General features: G+C 42.8%; 4 protein-coding genes and 1 long non-coding RNA gene across 6 annotated transcripts; 2 read left to right on the top strand and 3 right to left on the bottom strand.

Moving 5' to 3' along the window:
- Positions 1–385: 385 nt before the first annotated feature.
- Positions 386–1,479, bottom strand: LOC129584703 (uncharacterized). The gene is made up of 3 exons (XM_055476997.1): positions 1,270–1,479; positions 935–1,018; positions 386–736 (listed from the first exon to the last, which is right to left on the bottom strand). Exons 1-3 carry the CDS (start codon positions 1,348–1,350, stop codon positions 617–619), a joined length of 285 nt encoding a protein of 94 aa, XP_055332972.1. The 5' UTR covers positions 1,351–1,479; the 3' UTR covers positions 386–616.
- A 60-nt stretch (positions 1,480–1,539) lies between these two features.
- Positions 1,540–2,200, top strand: LOC129584704 (uncharacterized). Its single transcript, XR_008689911.1, has 3 exons — positions 1,540–1,709; positions 1,787–1,841; positions 1,991–2,200. It is a non-coding gene; the product is annotated as an uncharacterized LOC129584704 (long non-coding RNA).
- A 3,237-nt stretch (positions 2,201–5,437) lies between these two features.
- On the top strand, positions 5,438–7,632 carry LOC129584484 (uncharacterized). The gene is made up of 3 exons (XM_055476653.1): positions 5,438–6,047; positions 6,371–6,724; positions 7,019–7,632. The coding sequence occupies exons 1-3, from the start codon at positions 5,990–5,992 to the stop codon at positions 7,405–7,407; spliced, it is 801 nt and encodes a 266-aa protein (XP_055332628.1). The 5' UTR covers positions 5,438–5,989; the 3' UTR covers positions 7,408–7,632.
- Positions 7,046–9,693, bottom strand: LOC129584485 (uncharacterized). 2 transcript variants are annotated; one of them, XM_055476654.1, is made up of 3 exons: positions 8,236–9,693; positions 8,046–8,140; positions 7,046–7,846 (listed from the first exon to the last, which is right to left on the bottom strand). In XM_055476654.1, exons 1-3 carry the CDS (start codon positions 8,568–8,570, stop codon positions 7,743–7,745), a joined length of 534 nt encoding a protein of 177 aa, XP_055332629.1. In that variant the 5' UTR covers positions 8,571–9,693; the 3' UTR covers positions 7,046–7,742. The 2 variants fall into 2 exon arrangements, with proteins under 2 accessions (XP_055332629.1, XP_055332630.1); XM_055476655.1 differs by having other exon boundaries at positions 7,049–7,846; positions 8,254–9,693.
- A 653-nt stretch (positions 9,694–10,346) lies between these two features.
- LOC129584477 (spermosin-like) lies at positions 10,347–11,289 on the bottom strand. Its single transcript, XM_055476647.1, has 2 exons — positions 11,170–11,289; positions 10,347–10,942 (listed from the first exon to the last, which is right to left on the bottom strand). Exons 1-2 carry the CDS (start codon positions 11,188–11,190, stop codon positions 10,646–10,648), a joined length of 318 nt encoding a protein of 105 aa, XP_055332622.1. The 5' UTR covers positions 11,191–11,289; the 3' UTR covers positions 10,347–10,645.
- Between the last annotated feature and the right edge of the window lie 5,181 nt (positions 11,290–16,470).

The following is a 16,470-nucleotide window of genomic DNA, read 5'->3' as shown; positions in this document are numbered from 1 at the left end:
ATGATTTCATTGTTCCAGCTAAAGTATCGAACATGTCGATTGTCGAGTCTCGACCATCATGATTCTTGTCATTATTCAGTGATTACTTAAGTATGGAGTACTCATACAGTAGCAGTTCTACTTCTTACTGAATATCAAAAAATCACTTAAAGAAGAAAGTAAGTAATATCAGTAATACGTAGGTATTTAACGCTCGAGTTTATTGTGTAGTGTTCACTTTGTAGTTTTATTATAAACTACAATAGCATCCTGCGAGCCGCCATGGTCGCTACAAACCAGAAGAAAGAAAGGATGGTCTGACAGTCGTGAATGCCTGTTGACAATATTTCCCTAATACTAGGTTATAAACATAAACACCCGGAAAGACCGTCGGATAATATTGATATCTATAGCAAGTTTTTAATGACTTTCAAGCCAACTTCATGTACGAGTACATTCTCTCACTTTAGTTAAAATAAATCAAATGCGAAGTTTTAGCTTAACCTTCCAGTGTAGATCGAAGAATAAAATTCCTGCACCTCACACTTATCAATAAAAAATAACACTAAAAACATTTGGCTAAAAATTAGGACAGATCAACGAGTGAAGGAAACATCGGATGACCGACCAGGCAAAATTATTTGTTCCCCACAAATGCGTCTTTGGCATCGGTCAGCTTTTCGCCGAGTGATCGAGGGTCTTTTACTTCTGTCTTCACCTCGTGTGTGCTTTTACCGTCCTTGATTTCAACTTTTTCCTACAAAATTTTGCAATTTGTAAAACCAGTATTCAAGACACCAATGTGCTTGATATATGTAACAAAATTTACATGTACAATTACTTATACTCGTAATACTCAATACTACTTTCGGTATTATTAGAGCCGACGAGGACAATGAGTCAACCTGTTATTCAACCATCATTGAAATTCAGGCAGCAAAAGCCCAAAACTTACTTTTGTAACTTGTTGCATTTTGGTGGGATCCGACTTGAAAGCATCTTTTGCATCATCGATCTTTTGGCCCAGACTGCGAGCATCCTGAAAATTATGGAAGTACAATAATTGTATACAATAATTGGTACGGCTACGGCTCACCCAACCAGCCGACATTGTACATAATTATGATGCTCATAACACTGATTTTCACACATTGCCCCAAAAGGCAAAAAAATTCAAATTATGCTTCATCTTCGATAGTGCAATTACAGGTACAGAATTTTCTTTATTTAAACGCGAACGACCGAATTAGTGTGCACAAATCAAAATCCGAGAAGAGAATAAGAGCTTACCTTAATCTCGCTTTTAACCTCGTGGGTTTCACTTCCGTCAGCGTGGACGACGTGTTTCTCCTTCGTAACGTGTTCAGTCATTTCTGCAGAACGATTTAATCCGGAAATTCAATATAAGTAACTAAGTTGCCTCAAATAGTGTAAAAACTTCTTCCTTTATGAACTTGGAATTTCATTCAGGTCACTGTGATGCCGCAACTGGTTGCTAGCCAAGCTTTTATACGCTCTGGGATTCACTGTTGATGTTTTAGTGATACCGCCTACCGTACATGCAGTGCTGGAAAATTCCCTTGGCTTCGCTTGGCTTGGCTTAGCCTTAAATGACTGCTACAGTAGACTACGAGTACTGTACCATAGAAAAGGAACTGTACTAATGACTGTACTATTGATCGTTCACAGACGCAGGGCATATGAGGTGAACCAATCGATCGTCTACTAGCGTACGTTCACACCTATTACTGAGCCGTTCTGTATAAATGAATGAATGACTCATCCAAATTACGCAAGGTATTTGTAGTTTTCCGGCGTAAAGGCGCTGCCATTGGCCAAATCTGCATGGAATTTCCACCGAAGTAAGAATGGAGATAGATTAGCTTAATAATTATAACGTTACCATGCCCATAAAGCAACAGTCAGTTATTGAAATTCGGAAAACTGGAATCATCCACGTTGTACCGCTAACAGTTTAAGCCGCATTGACTACACTTCGTTGTCTCCACAGTCTCGTGGAGTTCCCAACAGAATTGTAAAACTTATCATCCAGCACGTCAAAGGTGATGAACAAAATTCAGTTTTCGATGAGGGAGCACCGTAGAAGCTGCGCTATTTAGAGAACGACATCGGATCAGTATTTGCAAGAACTTCGGCTAACAATCAGACGCAGCAGGCATGCCGAGAAAGCGTGCGGTTTCGACTTTTAGGCGTGTCTGGACTCTGGTTACTCTGGACTTCGTACTCGTATACATGAATTTGTTAATCACTTAAGAAAAACTAGAAGTCCTTCGCACGCACCACAAGAAAGCTACAGATAGATACAAAACGTATGGCATAAGTAATAAGTACGAAGTCCAGAGTATCCAGAGTCCAGACACGCCTAAAATGTGTAGACATAATGTGTAGCATAATAATTACATACCCAGAATTATGTCTCACGGCAAAATTACTCTGATGTACATACAGTAATTTCGGTTTGCAGGATTACCGCGTAGTTTTGAATTTATAAAATGTGTACATTCTTCAAGCAAATGATGGTTAAGGGTTAAGGCCTGAATAAACTGTATTCCATAATGTTTCGGTGGTATTTCGTTAATTATGTTTCGGTGGATACATCCCACATACATGCATTACTGATGGTGAGATTGAGTTCGCTCTGTTGAGTATTTAGGATGAGCTGCCGCAACCTCGAATAAAACATTAAACATCTTTTCCGAAAAGAAAAGAAAATTCTGATCTATTTCAGAGATTGCTTACTGCCTGTTTGGCCAAATAAATTTCTTTCTGTGAAAGTCAACAAGTTATGGTTGGTGGTTACCGGAATGGTTAAAGTAAAAATTCGCTCATTCACTTACGTACGGTACGGTAGTGGTCACATCAGAAAGTCCGTAAGATTATAGTTCTCGTATATATACTATATAGAATAATTATTATTATAGATATAAGTATATAAATTAATGTTTACTATAGTACGTACACATACTGTACTAGTTGTGTCTATCGCACATTGCATAATACTCTAAACTGCTTAATTATTGAATGTGTACCTTGCATGCATTTTCGCGATTTATTGAGAATACTTCTTGAATTTTTTATTAAAACGTGGAGGCTCATACTAAACGTACAAAACACAGAGCGGTCAGCTGTAACAAAGTTAAATCATAACAGTCGCACTCAGTGCTGCAGTTTTGGATTAATTTTATTAAATTTTGATGGTCACCGGTCAGTTTATAGCTAATCCAAGTTCCAAACCAGCAATCAGCTAGGTCGATTCCATTAACTTTAACGTAGAGTACTCTTTTGTCAGTACTCAGTATCCAGTACTGCCCACATTTTGCCCAAAGCTGTAATTACGATGCGACTTCGGTGCTATATTTAAAATCTTTATCGTACAAGCTTAACCATGAAAATAACAGTCATCATATACGAGTACAAAATCCTCATTTAAGCTGCCGGAACTTTCCACTTGCGGCGTCGCCCCATAAAAATCGCCTCTTTAGCTTCCTGCAATCTTTGACGGATGCTTTTGGATTCGCTGCTCTCCTGTCTTAAACTGCTTCTATCTGGATTTTCTTTAACAACAGCATTTTCCTGTACTTGAATTGTGACGTTCTCCGTCGTTACGATGGATGGCATTCCTAATAATTATTCACAGAATATTTTTACAAATTCTAACACCTGGGTTACTGACAATATATAAGTGATGTCACGATACGGACTAGTACGCACTTTATAACACGAATTAAAGTTAATCTTCCTACGAAACACGACTTCATAACATTCATGAGACGGCCACTGAAAGCATCCAAAAACTATGGAATTAAGGTCGCTGTCTTACTTGTGGGGATCTCTTGCTGTTTGGAACCGCTAGAATAAAATAAAACACCGAAACTACAGATAGTGAAGAATCCTTTTGGTGTACATCGCAAAACAAAGATTCAACTTCGCCATCCGAATATTTTATCGTATGTGCTTGACCATGTATAGGTCAGGCAAGCGAGAAACGCCTCGGGTGTCGGAACATCAGGTCGTCGCTTTTGAAGTGAAGTGTAGTTTCTACTGCAGGTATGACCACTGCGTCTTAATACGAGTATTGAATGTACGAAGGTCAGGGCGACATATCAACGCTTGCTTATTGGATTGTTCGTTTACTGTTATTTTTTTATGGCTAACAAGACGTGGTGTCTGGCACATTTAAAATATGAGTGGCGAAACTTTCACACTGTGTGACTGACACTTGCGCTTAATTATACCAATATTAACCTTAATACTCGTAGGTAAATTAAACTACTGTACCTCTCCACTTGCTGAGCATGATAGTCGGCATTTCTTCAGGTGATTGCTTTTAAAGCACATAAAATCAGGTGATCCATGTAAATCCATGTAAAGAGTTTGAAATCAACACAACCTTGTTTTTCCTTGCCTAGAAACGCTTAACTAGAGTAGGGTCTAGAGATTTACCCGGGAGACAGGCTTTTCTTGTGGGCTTGTATCTTTCTTGTTCTTATTTTCTTTATTTTCTTATCTATTATGCTGCCATCCTACTGCACGCAAGACTGCTTACGATTAGTACTCGTCAGCGGCGTAACGAGCTCAAAGGTTTGGGGTGGGCCACAAGTGTTGGCTTTGGGGTAGGCCGTTCCCATAGACTCTATGCTATAACTTTTCGTTTGGGTAGGCCATGGCCCCCAAATTATTAGGCTCGTTACGCCACTGGTACTCGTATATATAGCTTTACACCTGCTAAGCATCGATCTGTGTTTACCGTTAATTCTGTCGATACAACTAGGGTAGAATTTGCTTAATTCTGTTACGACTAAAATCAAGTATCGTTAACTGTAGCTATACTTCTAGTGATTATTTTGTATTCGGCGATTCGCTAACTACAAGTCTGTTCATGATTTCCTACGGTACTTTTAAGTCACTTAACATTAGCAAGATCAATTGTAATACTCATATCGTATTGATCACCCCTCAACTTCACCCAAAAACTCAACTGGGAACATCCAAAAGCAAAATTTTTTTGCATTAACGAGTTTCATAGCACTGATAGCAGTAAATCGTTAGAAGTACAAAGTACAATACGCATGCATATACCTAACTTTATAATTATACATTACACTTGATAGCATTTTATAATATATATACATTATGCATTGTTTAGGTTTAGTTTATAACAATTAGGTTTAGTGGTAACTGGCTACATTATCGACACGATTTTCACTCATTAAGCATAATTCCGCGGCAGGATTATTGTATGTAGGTGTTACCAGTACCTGTTTGTACCTATATCCGCCCTGATAGTTCGCACATTTGCAAACGCCCACGCCCATTCTGCCATACAACCAAGGACGGTTTAATAACTTCAAGCGAAGTGGATCAAGTTTTTCCTTCATGGCATTCTTATGGCCAGCCAGCAATGGCAAACAAACCTTTGGACTCCAACAAATTTACTTTTGTCCAGGAATTGCAGGCTATTATTTGCAGTGATCGCACAACAGCCGCGATAGTTACCACAGCCCAGCACCTGCCACTAAAGAGTCTGTTCACGACTCCATAGATGTTACAGTTAGCACCATCGTTGCGATTTGGGTTTACACTGCATTCACCTCACTCATATCCGAAGAGGAATTTTTATCTGTTATCTTTTATTTCCGACCGTTATAGGTAGAGTCCGGCATTTGAATCATCGAGAGACTGATATCTGCGCGTACGCATGAGTATGGTTGTTTCCCTTAGCAAAGTATCCAGTACTACTGTGAGGCAGCGTTTTATGCTTTTGGAAGGTGCATTTATATGCGACTAACATCATTAACCTCCCGAGTTGCGAACCGGTTGTTTAGTCTACTGGGTTTTACAGTACTGCAAATTTCTGTCGAACCAGAAAAGAGCGGAGTACCGACCAGAGCTTTCATTATAATTAACCGGCTCCCGTTTGATCTGCAGATGTTAAATTGCTAAAGTAGTTAGAAATAGAACAGGTTGCACAATTCCCCGTTCATTTACGATGCCGCTAAAAGCCAGTTTCCCGCTTCTGCTGGTTTTCCTTTATGTTCAGAATATTGGTAAGAGCAGCGACAAATATATTAATTATTATATTTCGAAATACCAAAATAATCAGTTTTAGCGCAAATATATATACTTCTGTGGTTGTTAACTAATGCATATTGTGACACCTCTTGAGTTAAATGCATTACAGTAATTATTTGCTCCCAGCTAACTAGTGTACAGTCCGGCAACATTCACGACCGCTTTCAAAATGACCGCTATAAAACTATCGCATGACGTATGCTACCCATACAACACATAAGCAAACCTTTGTAACTGCTCCAGTATTCGTGTATGTGGTTGCGATGACACCCAATTTGTAATTTTTAAACTTTCGCAGGATGCGCTTCTTTAACGGAACAAACTACAGTAGCCCTAGCGCCGGTTTCCGATGCCGCAGCTACCTCGATTCCTGCTGTCAACAATCCGGTGGAACCTGCAGCCAATGTGGAAGCTGCCAGTGTAATTGTTAACAATGGTACTGCACCGGAAGTTGTTCAAGCGGCCGCGGTGGACGGTGGAAACATTTCCAGCAATGCTCGCATGGCCCTCCCGGTCGCAACGTCGTTCCGCTGTTTCAAATGTAAAATCGTTGACGACGAAAAGCAGCAGTGCAACGATACCATTGACTGCAGCTTTCACGGAGACAGGTGCCATTTTATTCAAGGATTGGTAAAAATCGACCAAGAAAATGGTAGGAATGCGCTAATCAAAACTAGTGCCACGTGTGCTTAATATGTTTTTTACAGTATAATTCTGTCAGTCGGTTCAAATGCTAGTGCCGAGATCTGCTTTATTTATTTATTATCTGTCATTTTCTTACGCGCACTATTGTTCCGCCTCCGGAACATTGTATACGTACCGCTTGTACGAGTAATTACAGATCGCATAATTTTATTGTAATCCAGATAACTATCTAACTTGTAAATCGAATGAAATCGGGCCAGCACTGTACGCAGTGATGATTAATTTTGTGTTTAATGTTTAGCAACGAAAATCACCGTAGCCGGATGCGGGCACGCGGGCCATGTTTCAGTGACAATACATCATCACGACATAACAATCGACGGAGTCCATCATCCTGCAGATGGCTGCAGCTTGCTCGCAATTTCCGCAGAGAAATCTCCTAAGCAAAACGATGTGGGAAACAGCACGGTTTTGTTTGAAGGCAGCTCATGCACTTGCAATTCGACGCTCTGCAATCATGCCGATATCCTACGTACCGTTGCCACGGATGTCAGTCCCAACACACAAAAAAACCAATCCTCATCTTCGTACCGTACCTTACCAGCCGGATGGAGTGTTGCTGTACTCTTGCTAGTGACCTATCTAATACCGATGGCGGATTGTATTGCACGATACGGAAGTACCGTCTAAAACGGGGTCTTTATTTGAATTCCCAGGACATAGGATTGCTTTTTAGCAGGTTTTCGGTAACAAATAAACAAATACAGTGTACTGACAACCAAAATATAACAAGGATTTCTTTATTTATGTTTTCCTCTGAGTGTGAAATGTTTTTAATTATATAAACTTGCGACGTTGCATGGTGAAAGCTTTAGTGCGTGCAAATAGATTAAAGCTAAAACAAACTGCTCGTAATAAGGACCATGCTAGAACTGGCTGAGCCCTACGCTGCCACAGATTAGGTACCCCAACTACCCGTGCATACACCACACACACTAAAATAAATATTGTCGACATCCACCTATTTAAGGGACCTTCAGATCCATCATTACGTGATCGCAGCAGCATTTCCACATTCCCATTAAATATCCTAAAGCAGATCCTCCAATCATGGCGCCAATTAACCAACCTGTTTGGGTACAAAATTAAGGTAAGGAGGACTATCCATTAAGTGACCGTACGCACCTATTCATTCAGTCGTAAATTGGCGGGCTTGTAGAAGCTTGTAAAATTATAACGTAAATACACAGAGACGTGTACGTAAATACGCAAAAACCACGTAAATTTTAATCTAAGTTTTGCGACTGTACTTCATAATTGCCATTTACCATTGAAAGAGGCTGCTATAAGAATGATGAAAAATCCGCATACTGTTTGGGCTAAATGGAGTCCCGTCAAAAACAGGAATAACATGCAGGAACACCTAAAACATTGCATAATATTATTATTTATACAGCTTCTGTATCAGCCAAGGGATCATAGGCTTTTAGGTCATGAACTCATAATATTTGTGTTTACCGGCATCTTGCTACGCACCCGTCACAGTTATCTTCATCTTCTCCGGAATCTACATCGGTAGCGGTGCGTAGCCGCTGAATTTGCATATAGCGAGTATGCAACCTATCTTTGAATGCACTGATCAACTGGAATAAAAATGCAATGCCGGCAACAGCTCCCAGCGCTCCGTAAAATTGCGCTACTGTGTGCAACGTGAATTGCTGCAATACAACCGTGGGACTGAAGCCAAATTCCAGGAAAGGTGCATAAAATACATAGACAGTGGATTCTGGAGGTTGCACTGGAAGCGGTGTAGACGTTGTAGTATCATTGTCCGGCATTGCACTTGCGGTCATTTTTTGGTGATAACGAAAAACAAAGTCTTCTATTGGTAAGCTGGATAGCAGATCGAAGCGATGAAATTTGTTTCTGCTAGTAGTCACATTACTAAATGCAAATTTAAAGAAAGGTCAATCATGGACGTCTCAGCCATTACAATTCCGGCAGATGTAAATAATTACTGCGATCGAGAGAAATAAAAATCAGTTGCACTTAATTGAATGAAAAAATGAACTGCATCAGTGGCGTTGTGAGCATTGTCGATTGGCGGCTGGCAAGGACATACTTGAGCCACTTTGTTAGCGCATAATTCTTCGCCGTTTGCATATGTGATTTGATTATTACGCAAGCTCACTCGAGCTCTGACCTTGGTCAACATAACGGATTCCGTGTGAGTTTATGTGTGTGTTCAGGCTGACAAGTCAATAAACGATCTCATTGACCGCGCGGTTTACCTATTGTTTCCACAGATGGGATCGTACGACCAACGACAAACATTATCATGGAGGCTTTCTGGTGCGACGTAATGTTATGCTGATTATAATAACAACAGTCACAAAAGTAATAGTTCGATCATTGTAAACTGCTGTTTCAGTAGCTTCCTGAGTGTGGATTACAGCTGGTGATGGTGTTGGTCACCCTGCATCTTGACTGCTCGCTGATATTGATACCTTCAAAGCCTGCAGTGCGCGAACCGTTGCGTTGATTTTGCGTTGCGTTGTTGCGTTGATTTTTACCCTGCACAAAAGTGCGTACTGGTCAGAGCAGTGATGAGTCCGTCGGCCTATTGACCTAGCTGCAACTGCACCACATATTAAAATTAAATTTATACGGGCTTGCATAATTAATTATCAATTATTTCTTAGAAAAATAAATTGCTTTCATTGCGGCAGAAAATAAACTTTTAATCTTTTAGCTGTGCTTATACAGTAAAACCTCCTCGTACGTACACTCCCAAGATACGTACACCTCCCACTTAAGTACAAAAAATTCTGTACCGGAATTCTCCGTAGACTACAGTACAGGGGGGAACCTCTACGTGACGTACACCTCTACGATGCGTACACGTACACTTTTTCCCTGTACCGCCTAAGCATTGAACTGTACGCAAGCACCTCGAATATACGTACACCGGTGAGTCAGCACTGGATTTTTTAAAATATCTGATGGGAAAATTGTGAAAATTCAAAAAAGCTAGCTCAGTATTGTATGTTGCCTTCTGTTCCGAAGCGATTAGGACAATGTTTTCGGTTTGAAATGCGTGGGAGAAACTTTTCCGCCTGCTTATATTATGTTGTAAAAGGAACTAATGCAGCATTATATAGATATACATGTGTGAACTAATGCAGCATTATATACATTTTAGACACTGCGTGCAGTTGAATGCAGTATACTGAGGATGCCGCGGTGGGGCAGTGCCCTTATTATATAGTCGTCCCCCCAGGGGGGCTGGGGGGGCGCCGATTCTATGTTACGTACACCTCTAAGTTACGTACGAAATTTTTTGAACGGAGGTGTACGTATCTTGGAGGTTTCACTGTATATGCAACTAGCGCCGTGTACTTAACTACAATTGTTAGAAAATTTGTTTGTTTGTAAGACGCTTGGCAGCTACCGGTAACTATTATAGTGCACATGTATTTTTGCTTTTCTGAAGAATGATTAAACTGAACTGTAAAAGCGTCCTTAAGGTCTTTGAGAATTTATCAGCACGCGGAACAAAATACATTACTTGGCAAAAACAAATTAAGCAACAATATTTCAAGGTTTTTGTCCCGAGTAAAACAGTTGGTAAAAAGTACGTTAGCTAAACGTTAGTTAAAGGCCAAAATTCGAACAGTCGGGTGTATTACTCAAAAATTCTTTGTTCTCATTGTTTAAAGTACAACCTGTTATTTCATCTCCTTATTGAAGGGAGATAAATTAAAACATTTAAATAATGAGAAGTACGTAAGACATGAAACGAATTCTAACTGCACACGATGAGTAATTTTCTAAGAAATGCATTGGTTAGGGGTGTTGTCCATAGCTACATGGTAAGGTAGGTATTACAGATAGTTTAGTATTGGGCTCATCGAAGGACAGTAGACATTTAGGTAACCACTTCCGTCTGCGTCACATTGGCAATCCAGTCCACATATGCCGGCACATCGGTGTAACGAGCCAGTTCACCTGACGCGCACTTGTTGGGCGGCGTTCCAAACCCGTAACTAGTGGCTCCGGCCAAATAAAAGCGATGTTCTCTAGGATCAAAGCATGCCAGTGGTCCTCCACTATCGCCACTGCAAGCATCAGCCGTCAGAGTTGACCCGATGCACACAATCCTATCCGAGCGTAAGCGAGAGGATCCATGTTGACAACGACTCGAATTTTTCTTCTCTATCGCAACCTGACAAACATTTTAAATCCTGAGCATGGCGTTAGAAAGCATCTCTTTACATTAGAATATTTTTTCTTCGTCTCTAAAGCGTCTGGCTATCAGTCTGGCCGAAGTCTGCAGTGGTATGCACCGGTGGTGCGTTTGCCCTGCTAGGATGTAATCAACGTATTTAAAGTGTCGAAATGTCAACATTTTTTATCGTGGTACAGGTTGTGGAAACTTCCGCACTGACGTACGAAGATATGTCCGTATTGCATGATCTGAGTCCTCAACGTAGCGACATAAACACGATTACTATCAAGGAACTATCAAGGAACTAGATCTATAATATAACTACAAAAAAAGCTGAGGCATCGAGATCGGAAAAACCAGAACCTAATAAAAAAAACTGTAAACGCCATTAGATTCAGCATGTTCAGAAACTGTGTCACAGGCATTTTATTTCTTAAATAAATTATTTGAACCCGTCCCACCGATGCCGGTTTCGGCAGAACTGGCTTCAGTAAAGCTTTCAAGGTGACCTTGAGAATAATAGCAATGCCAGTTGCTTAGAACATTTACAAGCCCAGCACGGATGAATAATGTCTTAGGATTTTGAGCATGTAAAAAAATTGATTGCATATGTAATAAATAACTGCTGTTTGAGCTGATTGGCACGATGTTTATTACATTAAGGTACGAACAAAATAAGCAGGCGTGAGCAGCCTGTTATTTTGCTATCTGGGGATTTACAAAAAGCCCATGTTAAGCTAATGGCCACCATGGTAACAAGCTTTTGAGTGACCACTGGACTGTGGGGATTGGCCTTTCCAGAAAACTGATGATGCAGGAACACTCTCGACACTGAGAGGATTCTGTAGCACTTTAGAGCGTGCAGATTGGATGTGTGGAACGGGAGATCATTCGCTCCATCGGCAAAGTGTCGAGGACCCTTGTTACTTAGTTAGTATTCATATAACCAGTTTACGGGATCTACATCCGTACGTATTGTCGTGGCTCACATTAGTTTCGAAAATTTTTATTTAAAGAAACATAAGAATTTTTTGTACTCAAAAATTTTTATAAGCGTAAGAATTGTAAGAAACCTTAAAAACGTAAGAAACATAAGCAACCCAAGAAAAGTTAAGAAATTTAGGAAATCTAAGAAGCCTAAGAAAGGCTAAGAAACGAAAGAATCTAAGAAATCTAAGAAACCTAAGAAACTTAAGAACCCTAAGAAAGCTAAGAAACAAAGAAAAAAATACAGATTGCGCTAATCACTATTATTCACCCGCTTGATTAATATTATTATTTTGGCCTGGCTTTGCGATTTTTTACTTTGTTTGCCGAAGAGATGCCGAAGGCCGCGGGCTGCCTCTGTCGCTGCGACTGTACAAATGAATAGCCCACGTCCGTCTATGGGGGCCCATGGCAACAATTTCTTTTTGGGGGCCTCTGTGTACCCGTTGGGGCGCATCGATTAAGCAATAGCGTAACATTAACGGCGTCGTTGCGACGATTCTAACGCACTTTTCTGCGTGAAAATCGGCCCAGCCGTTCGGCCAATCATGCGGAACAAAGCATACTCGTGTATAAGATGTTACGGATGTAGTTAACCAGTTTACGGAGGACTACATCCGTAACCAGTTTATCGGCGTCGGCTTTTTGAGCAATTTATATTTTTGTTCGCATCGAGGCCGGTGGCCGAGGCGTGTCGTGTAATTTACGCACATGGGATCAACTTGTCCATGTAGTCTATGGAGGCCCATGGTTACAACTTTCTTTTCCGGTCCCCTTTCTTCCCCTCGAGGCACATCGACTCGGTAATAGCGTAACATCCACCGCGTCGTTGCAGCGGTTCCGGCGCACTTGACCGCGTTGAAATCGGCCTACCCGTTCTCTCAAACATAGGTTTTTTTACCTTATGCCGTCACTGTTGTTACGAATGTAGTTAACCAGTTTACGGAGGACTACATCCGTACCCAGTTGTGTGATATTACGGCGTCGGACGCATACATTATTAAAATTTGTCGAGGTATTCCGGATAAAAACTTTGGCTTTTTACGCATGGAGGCCGGTGGCCGAGGTGCGTCCTGTACTTCACACCCGGAAATAATAAGCAGTAAACGTTGTTTACAGTACTTTGCTTTAACCAGATGGGATCGATGTCTGAAGCCGAGGCTGACAGGCCCATGGCAACAATTTGTTTTTTGAGGCACCTGCTTTCCCCTCGAGGCGCATCGGTTCGGCAATAGCGCAACATCACCGGAGTCGTTGCGACGATTCTGGCGCACTTTACCGCGTCGAAATCGGCCTACCCGTTTGTCCAAACATAATTTTCTTAGCAAAGGCCGTCATGGCTGTTACGGATGTAGTTAATTAAAGTGTTAAGTATGTACTACAATAAATTTGTAATTATTTTATTTGCAAACATGTTGAATTTGAATCGCCTGATTGCTGTTCAAATGTTCGATTTTTAAATGCCTAAAAAATCCAATTCCCTTGATCGAATTAGCCCCGGTTTCGAAGAAAACAAAAGCCAGTGTTACACGTGGTGGCGTGTATAACGGTCCCGTAATGGGAAGATCAGACGGAAAAGACAAACGGGAATAAAACTGCGGTTTTATTCGTATACAAAAACATCATCGGAAGGCACAAATCTGCGCGAATGGTAATGCGCAGGAAAATCGTAAAAGTCAGGGAAAAAATCAGGAGAATAATATCCGAATGATATCATAATCGAAAAAACACACTCAACTCGATCGGATATGCCGATGAGGAGAAACAGAACAGGGAATCACATCCTATGCGTCGTCTACTCTCACATGGTGGAGATGCGGGGAGCAGTCGGCTCTGACTGCACGGAACCCCGTTCAAAAAAGAGAGAACAAGAAAAACACAAGTACCTTTATGCGGTACACGATTATTATAGTACTGTAACACATTAAGCGAAAAATAAGCATATATGCAAGAATCAAATGCGGCAAAAAGTGGTTAACTGGAGAAATGCCGGAAATAAATGCAAAATTACCCGAGATGATGTCCTCTTCGTGGGGCGGTGTCCGCGCTCTTTTCTCACAAAATCTCCGGGGAGCTTTCATGTCCGGAACCGCGGGGCACATCTGCGTGTCCCATCTCAGGTTCCTCCGGAGGCGGCATCTCGGCCGGTCGTCTGGCGCGCTTCCGCCCTTTAGTTGGCGCATGTCCGGGGGCAACACGGCGGACCGTTGATGCTGCGTGACGGACGCGGGCACTCTGTTGGTGTATGGCAAACGGCTGCTGGGAGGTCACGGTATGAACAAACCCATCTGTGAGACGCACACGCTGAACCCGTGCATACTCACATTCAGCTAAAGGTGGCCCGTCGTTGATGGAGACCACCTGGAAATAGCCCTCCTGATGGACGACTTCCACGATGTCACCCATCCCCATGGTGTTGCGCTTTCCCGGACGGACTCCGGGAGCCTCCAGGAAATCGGCGTATGGTGTGAGGCGGTCTTCAGACACTGTAATTTTCTTCCCGACGCCCATGATGTCCGCCAAGGTGTAGGTGGGCTGCTCATCTGGACTGCCTGTAAATCCGCGGTCGATAACGATGAACCGGCGTCCCGGGCGGGGTTTGGAGTACACGTCGGACATGTTCAGCACCACCTGGTCTCCGAGGCCAAAACGGTATCCTTCCGCTGGCGTCTTGGGCTGTATGGCCTGCATGACGTCGGCATGGTACTGTTCCATAAGGCCGTGGATGTCGGTAAGGCGGCGGGCAAATGTTTCGTTGTCAGCGCTCGAGGCACACGGGCGCGCTTTGACACTAACCTTGCGCTTGAGCTCCGACAGTTCTGCCGCTAATTGCACTACCGGATTCTTGGGACATTTGGCCTGCACATGCCCTGTCTGTCCACAACAGAAACAGGTCCGCGAAGAGCCTGCAGGTGGGGTTGGAGCAAGGATCGGTCGGTGGCGCGTGGGCGAGAAGGACGGCATGATGTCACCGTCAATATCCCCGTAGGCAGTAGTCGGACGAAGAAACTCCCAGCGGGATGCATTTCTGGCGGCCGCCGCCTGGTGATCACTGCGGGATGGCTGTCCGTAAGAAAGGTTGTATTCGCCTTCTTCGCCGCCATAATCGGGTGCAAAACGCTTTGGTTGGCGATCCATGATCAGCGGATTGGCTGATATCGGCGTAATCAGGTGAGGATACGGTAAAGTTCGGGAAATGTCCGGTGGCAATTCGGAATACACACTCTTGTTAACTGCTGGACTACTAACTGCTGACTGCATCACTGGACGGTAAATGCAATGTGCATTGAGTGTTTTATACTGGTTAGCCTCTCTGTGCTCGCATGCGATTGGCGCGGCATTGGGTTGGGGAATTCCACTGGTCGGCGCCTTTGATGTGCGGCATCCGTACGGCGGGAAATCGGCCTTCATAGCCAAACAAAGGATCGGTAGTGTCGGGATGGCACTTTTCAAAGGGTTTTCACTGGATGTGGTGGATGTGGATAAAATCAAAGGAAATACGGAATTAACTGTAACGTTTTGAACTTGCTGATCAACGTTGATTTCGGGGCTTTCCAGAGATGGAATGGTTCCCGAAATAATGGACATCTTTTTCGGTTTTCGCTGGCGGCGCTTTCGTACGGCGTGATCACTTGGAATCTGCTGGTGGATTTCCGATGCAGGAATTTCGCTAAATCCAAACGGTAAGATATCGGCCAATGGTAACGGTGGTGGTATCCCGTGGTCGTCATCACACTGTGGAGGTGATATCGGTGCGACTTGTTCTGATATTACCGGTAACGCATTCGGAATACCGTAATCCGGTTCTTTAATGGTGGGAAACGGGCAGTCGATATCATACTCTTGGGGCGGTTGGCCATACCACAGCCGCGGCATCTTTCTCTCGTAAAATGGCTTCAGACTGGCTCCACTGACCTTTTGCATTCGTTCGTTGGTCTGAACGTGGACAATCGAGTATGAGTTATCTTTCAACACGGCGGTTATTCGGTATGGTCCATGGTACTTTGCAAGCAGTTTTTTCGACAGCACCGGTGGCTTGTGCCAAGATTCCAACAAAACCAAGTCGTTTTCGCGGTACGTTGCGGGATTACATTTCCGGTCGTGACGGTCGCTGGACTTCTCGTGCATGGCGGAAATTCGTATTTTGGTCTCTTCGTAGATGTGGGCCATTCTATCCGCGAAACGCTGCACATGTTCGGAGTAGGTGGAGAACTTGGCTGGTGCAATGCCTTCGACAATGGCGTCAACCGGTAGACGAGCTTTTCGACCGAACATAAGAAAAAACGGCGTCATCTTCGTGGTGGAATGTACGGTAGTGTTGTACGAAAACACGGCGGCAGTCACATAACTGGACCAATCTCGTTGGTTATCGGTGACATATTTCGCAAGTGCAGCGGACAGGAAAGGCATTCGGGCTTCGACATTGCCATGCGACTGGTGGTGATGTGTGGTCGTAAAGTGGCGTTTCACTCCAATTATTTCGGTAGCATCCCGGAGTGCGGCAGCGGTAAAGTGGGTACCAGGATCACACATCAGCA

This window comes from Paramacrobiotus metropolitanus, unplaced genomic scaffold, assembly GCF_019649055.1.
Source record: "Paramacrobiotus metropolitanus isolate TYO unplaced genomic scaffold, Prichtersi_v1.0 Parri_scaffold0000014, whole genome shotgun sequence".
Classification (NCBI taxonomy): domain Eukaryota; kingdom Metazoa; phylum Tardigrada; class Eutardigrada; order Parachela; family Macrobiotidae; genus Paramacrobiotus; species Paramacrobiotus metropolitanus.
The sequence above is the reverse complement of the archived record's forward strand: the minus strand, read 5'-3'. Positions and strand labels throughout refer to the sequence as shown.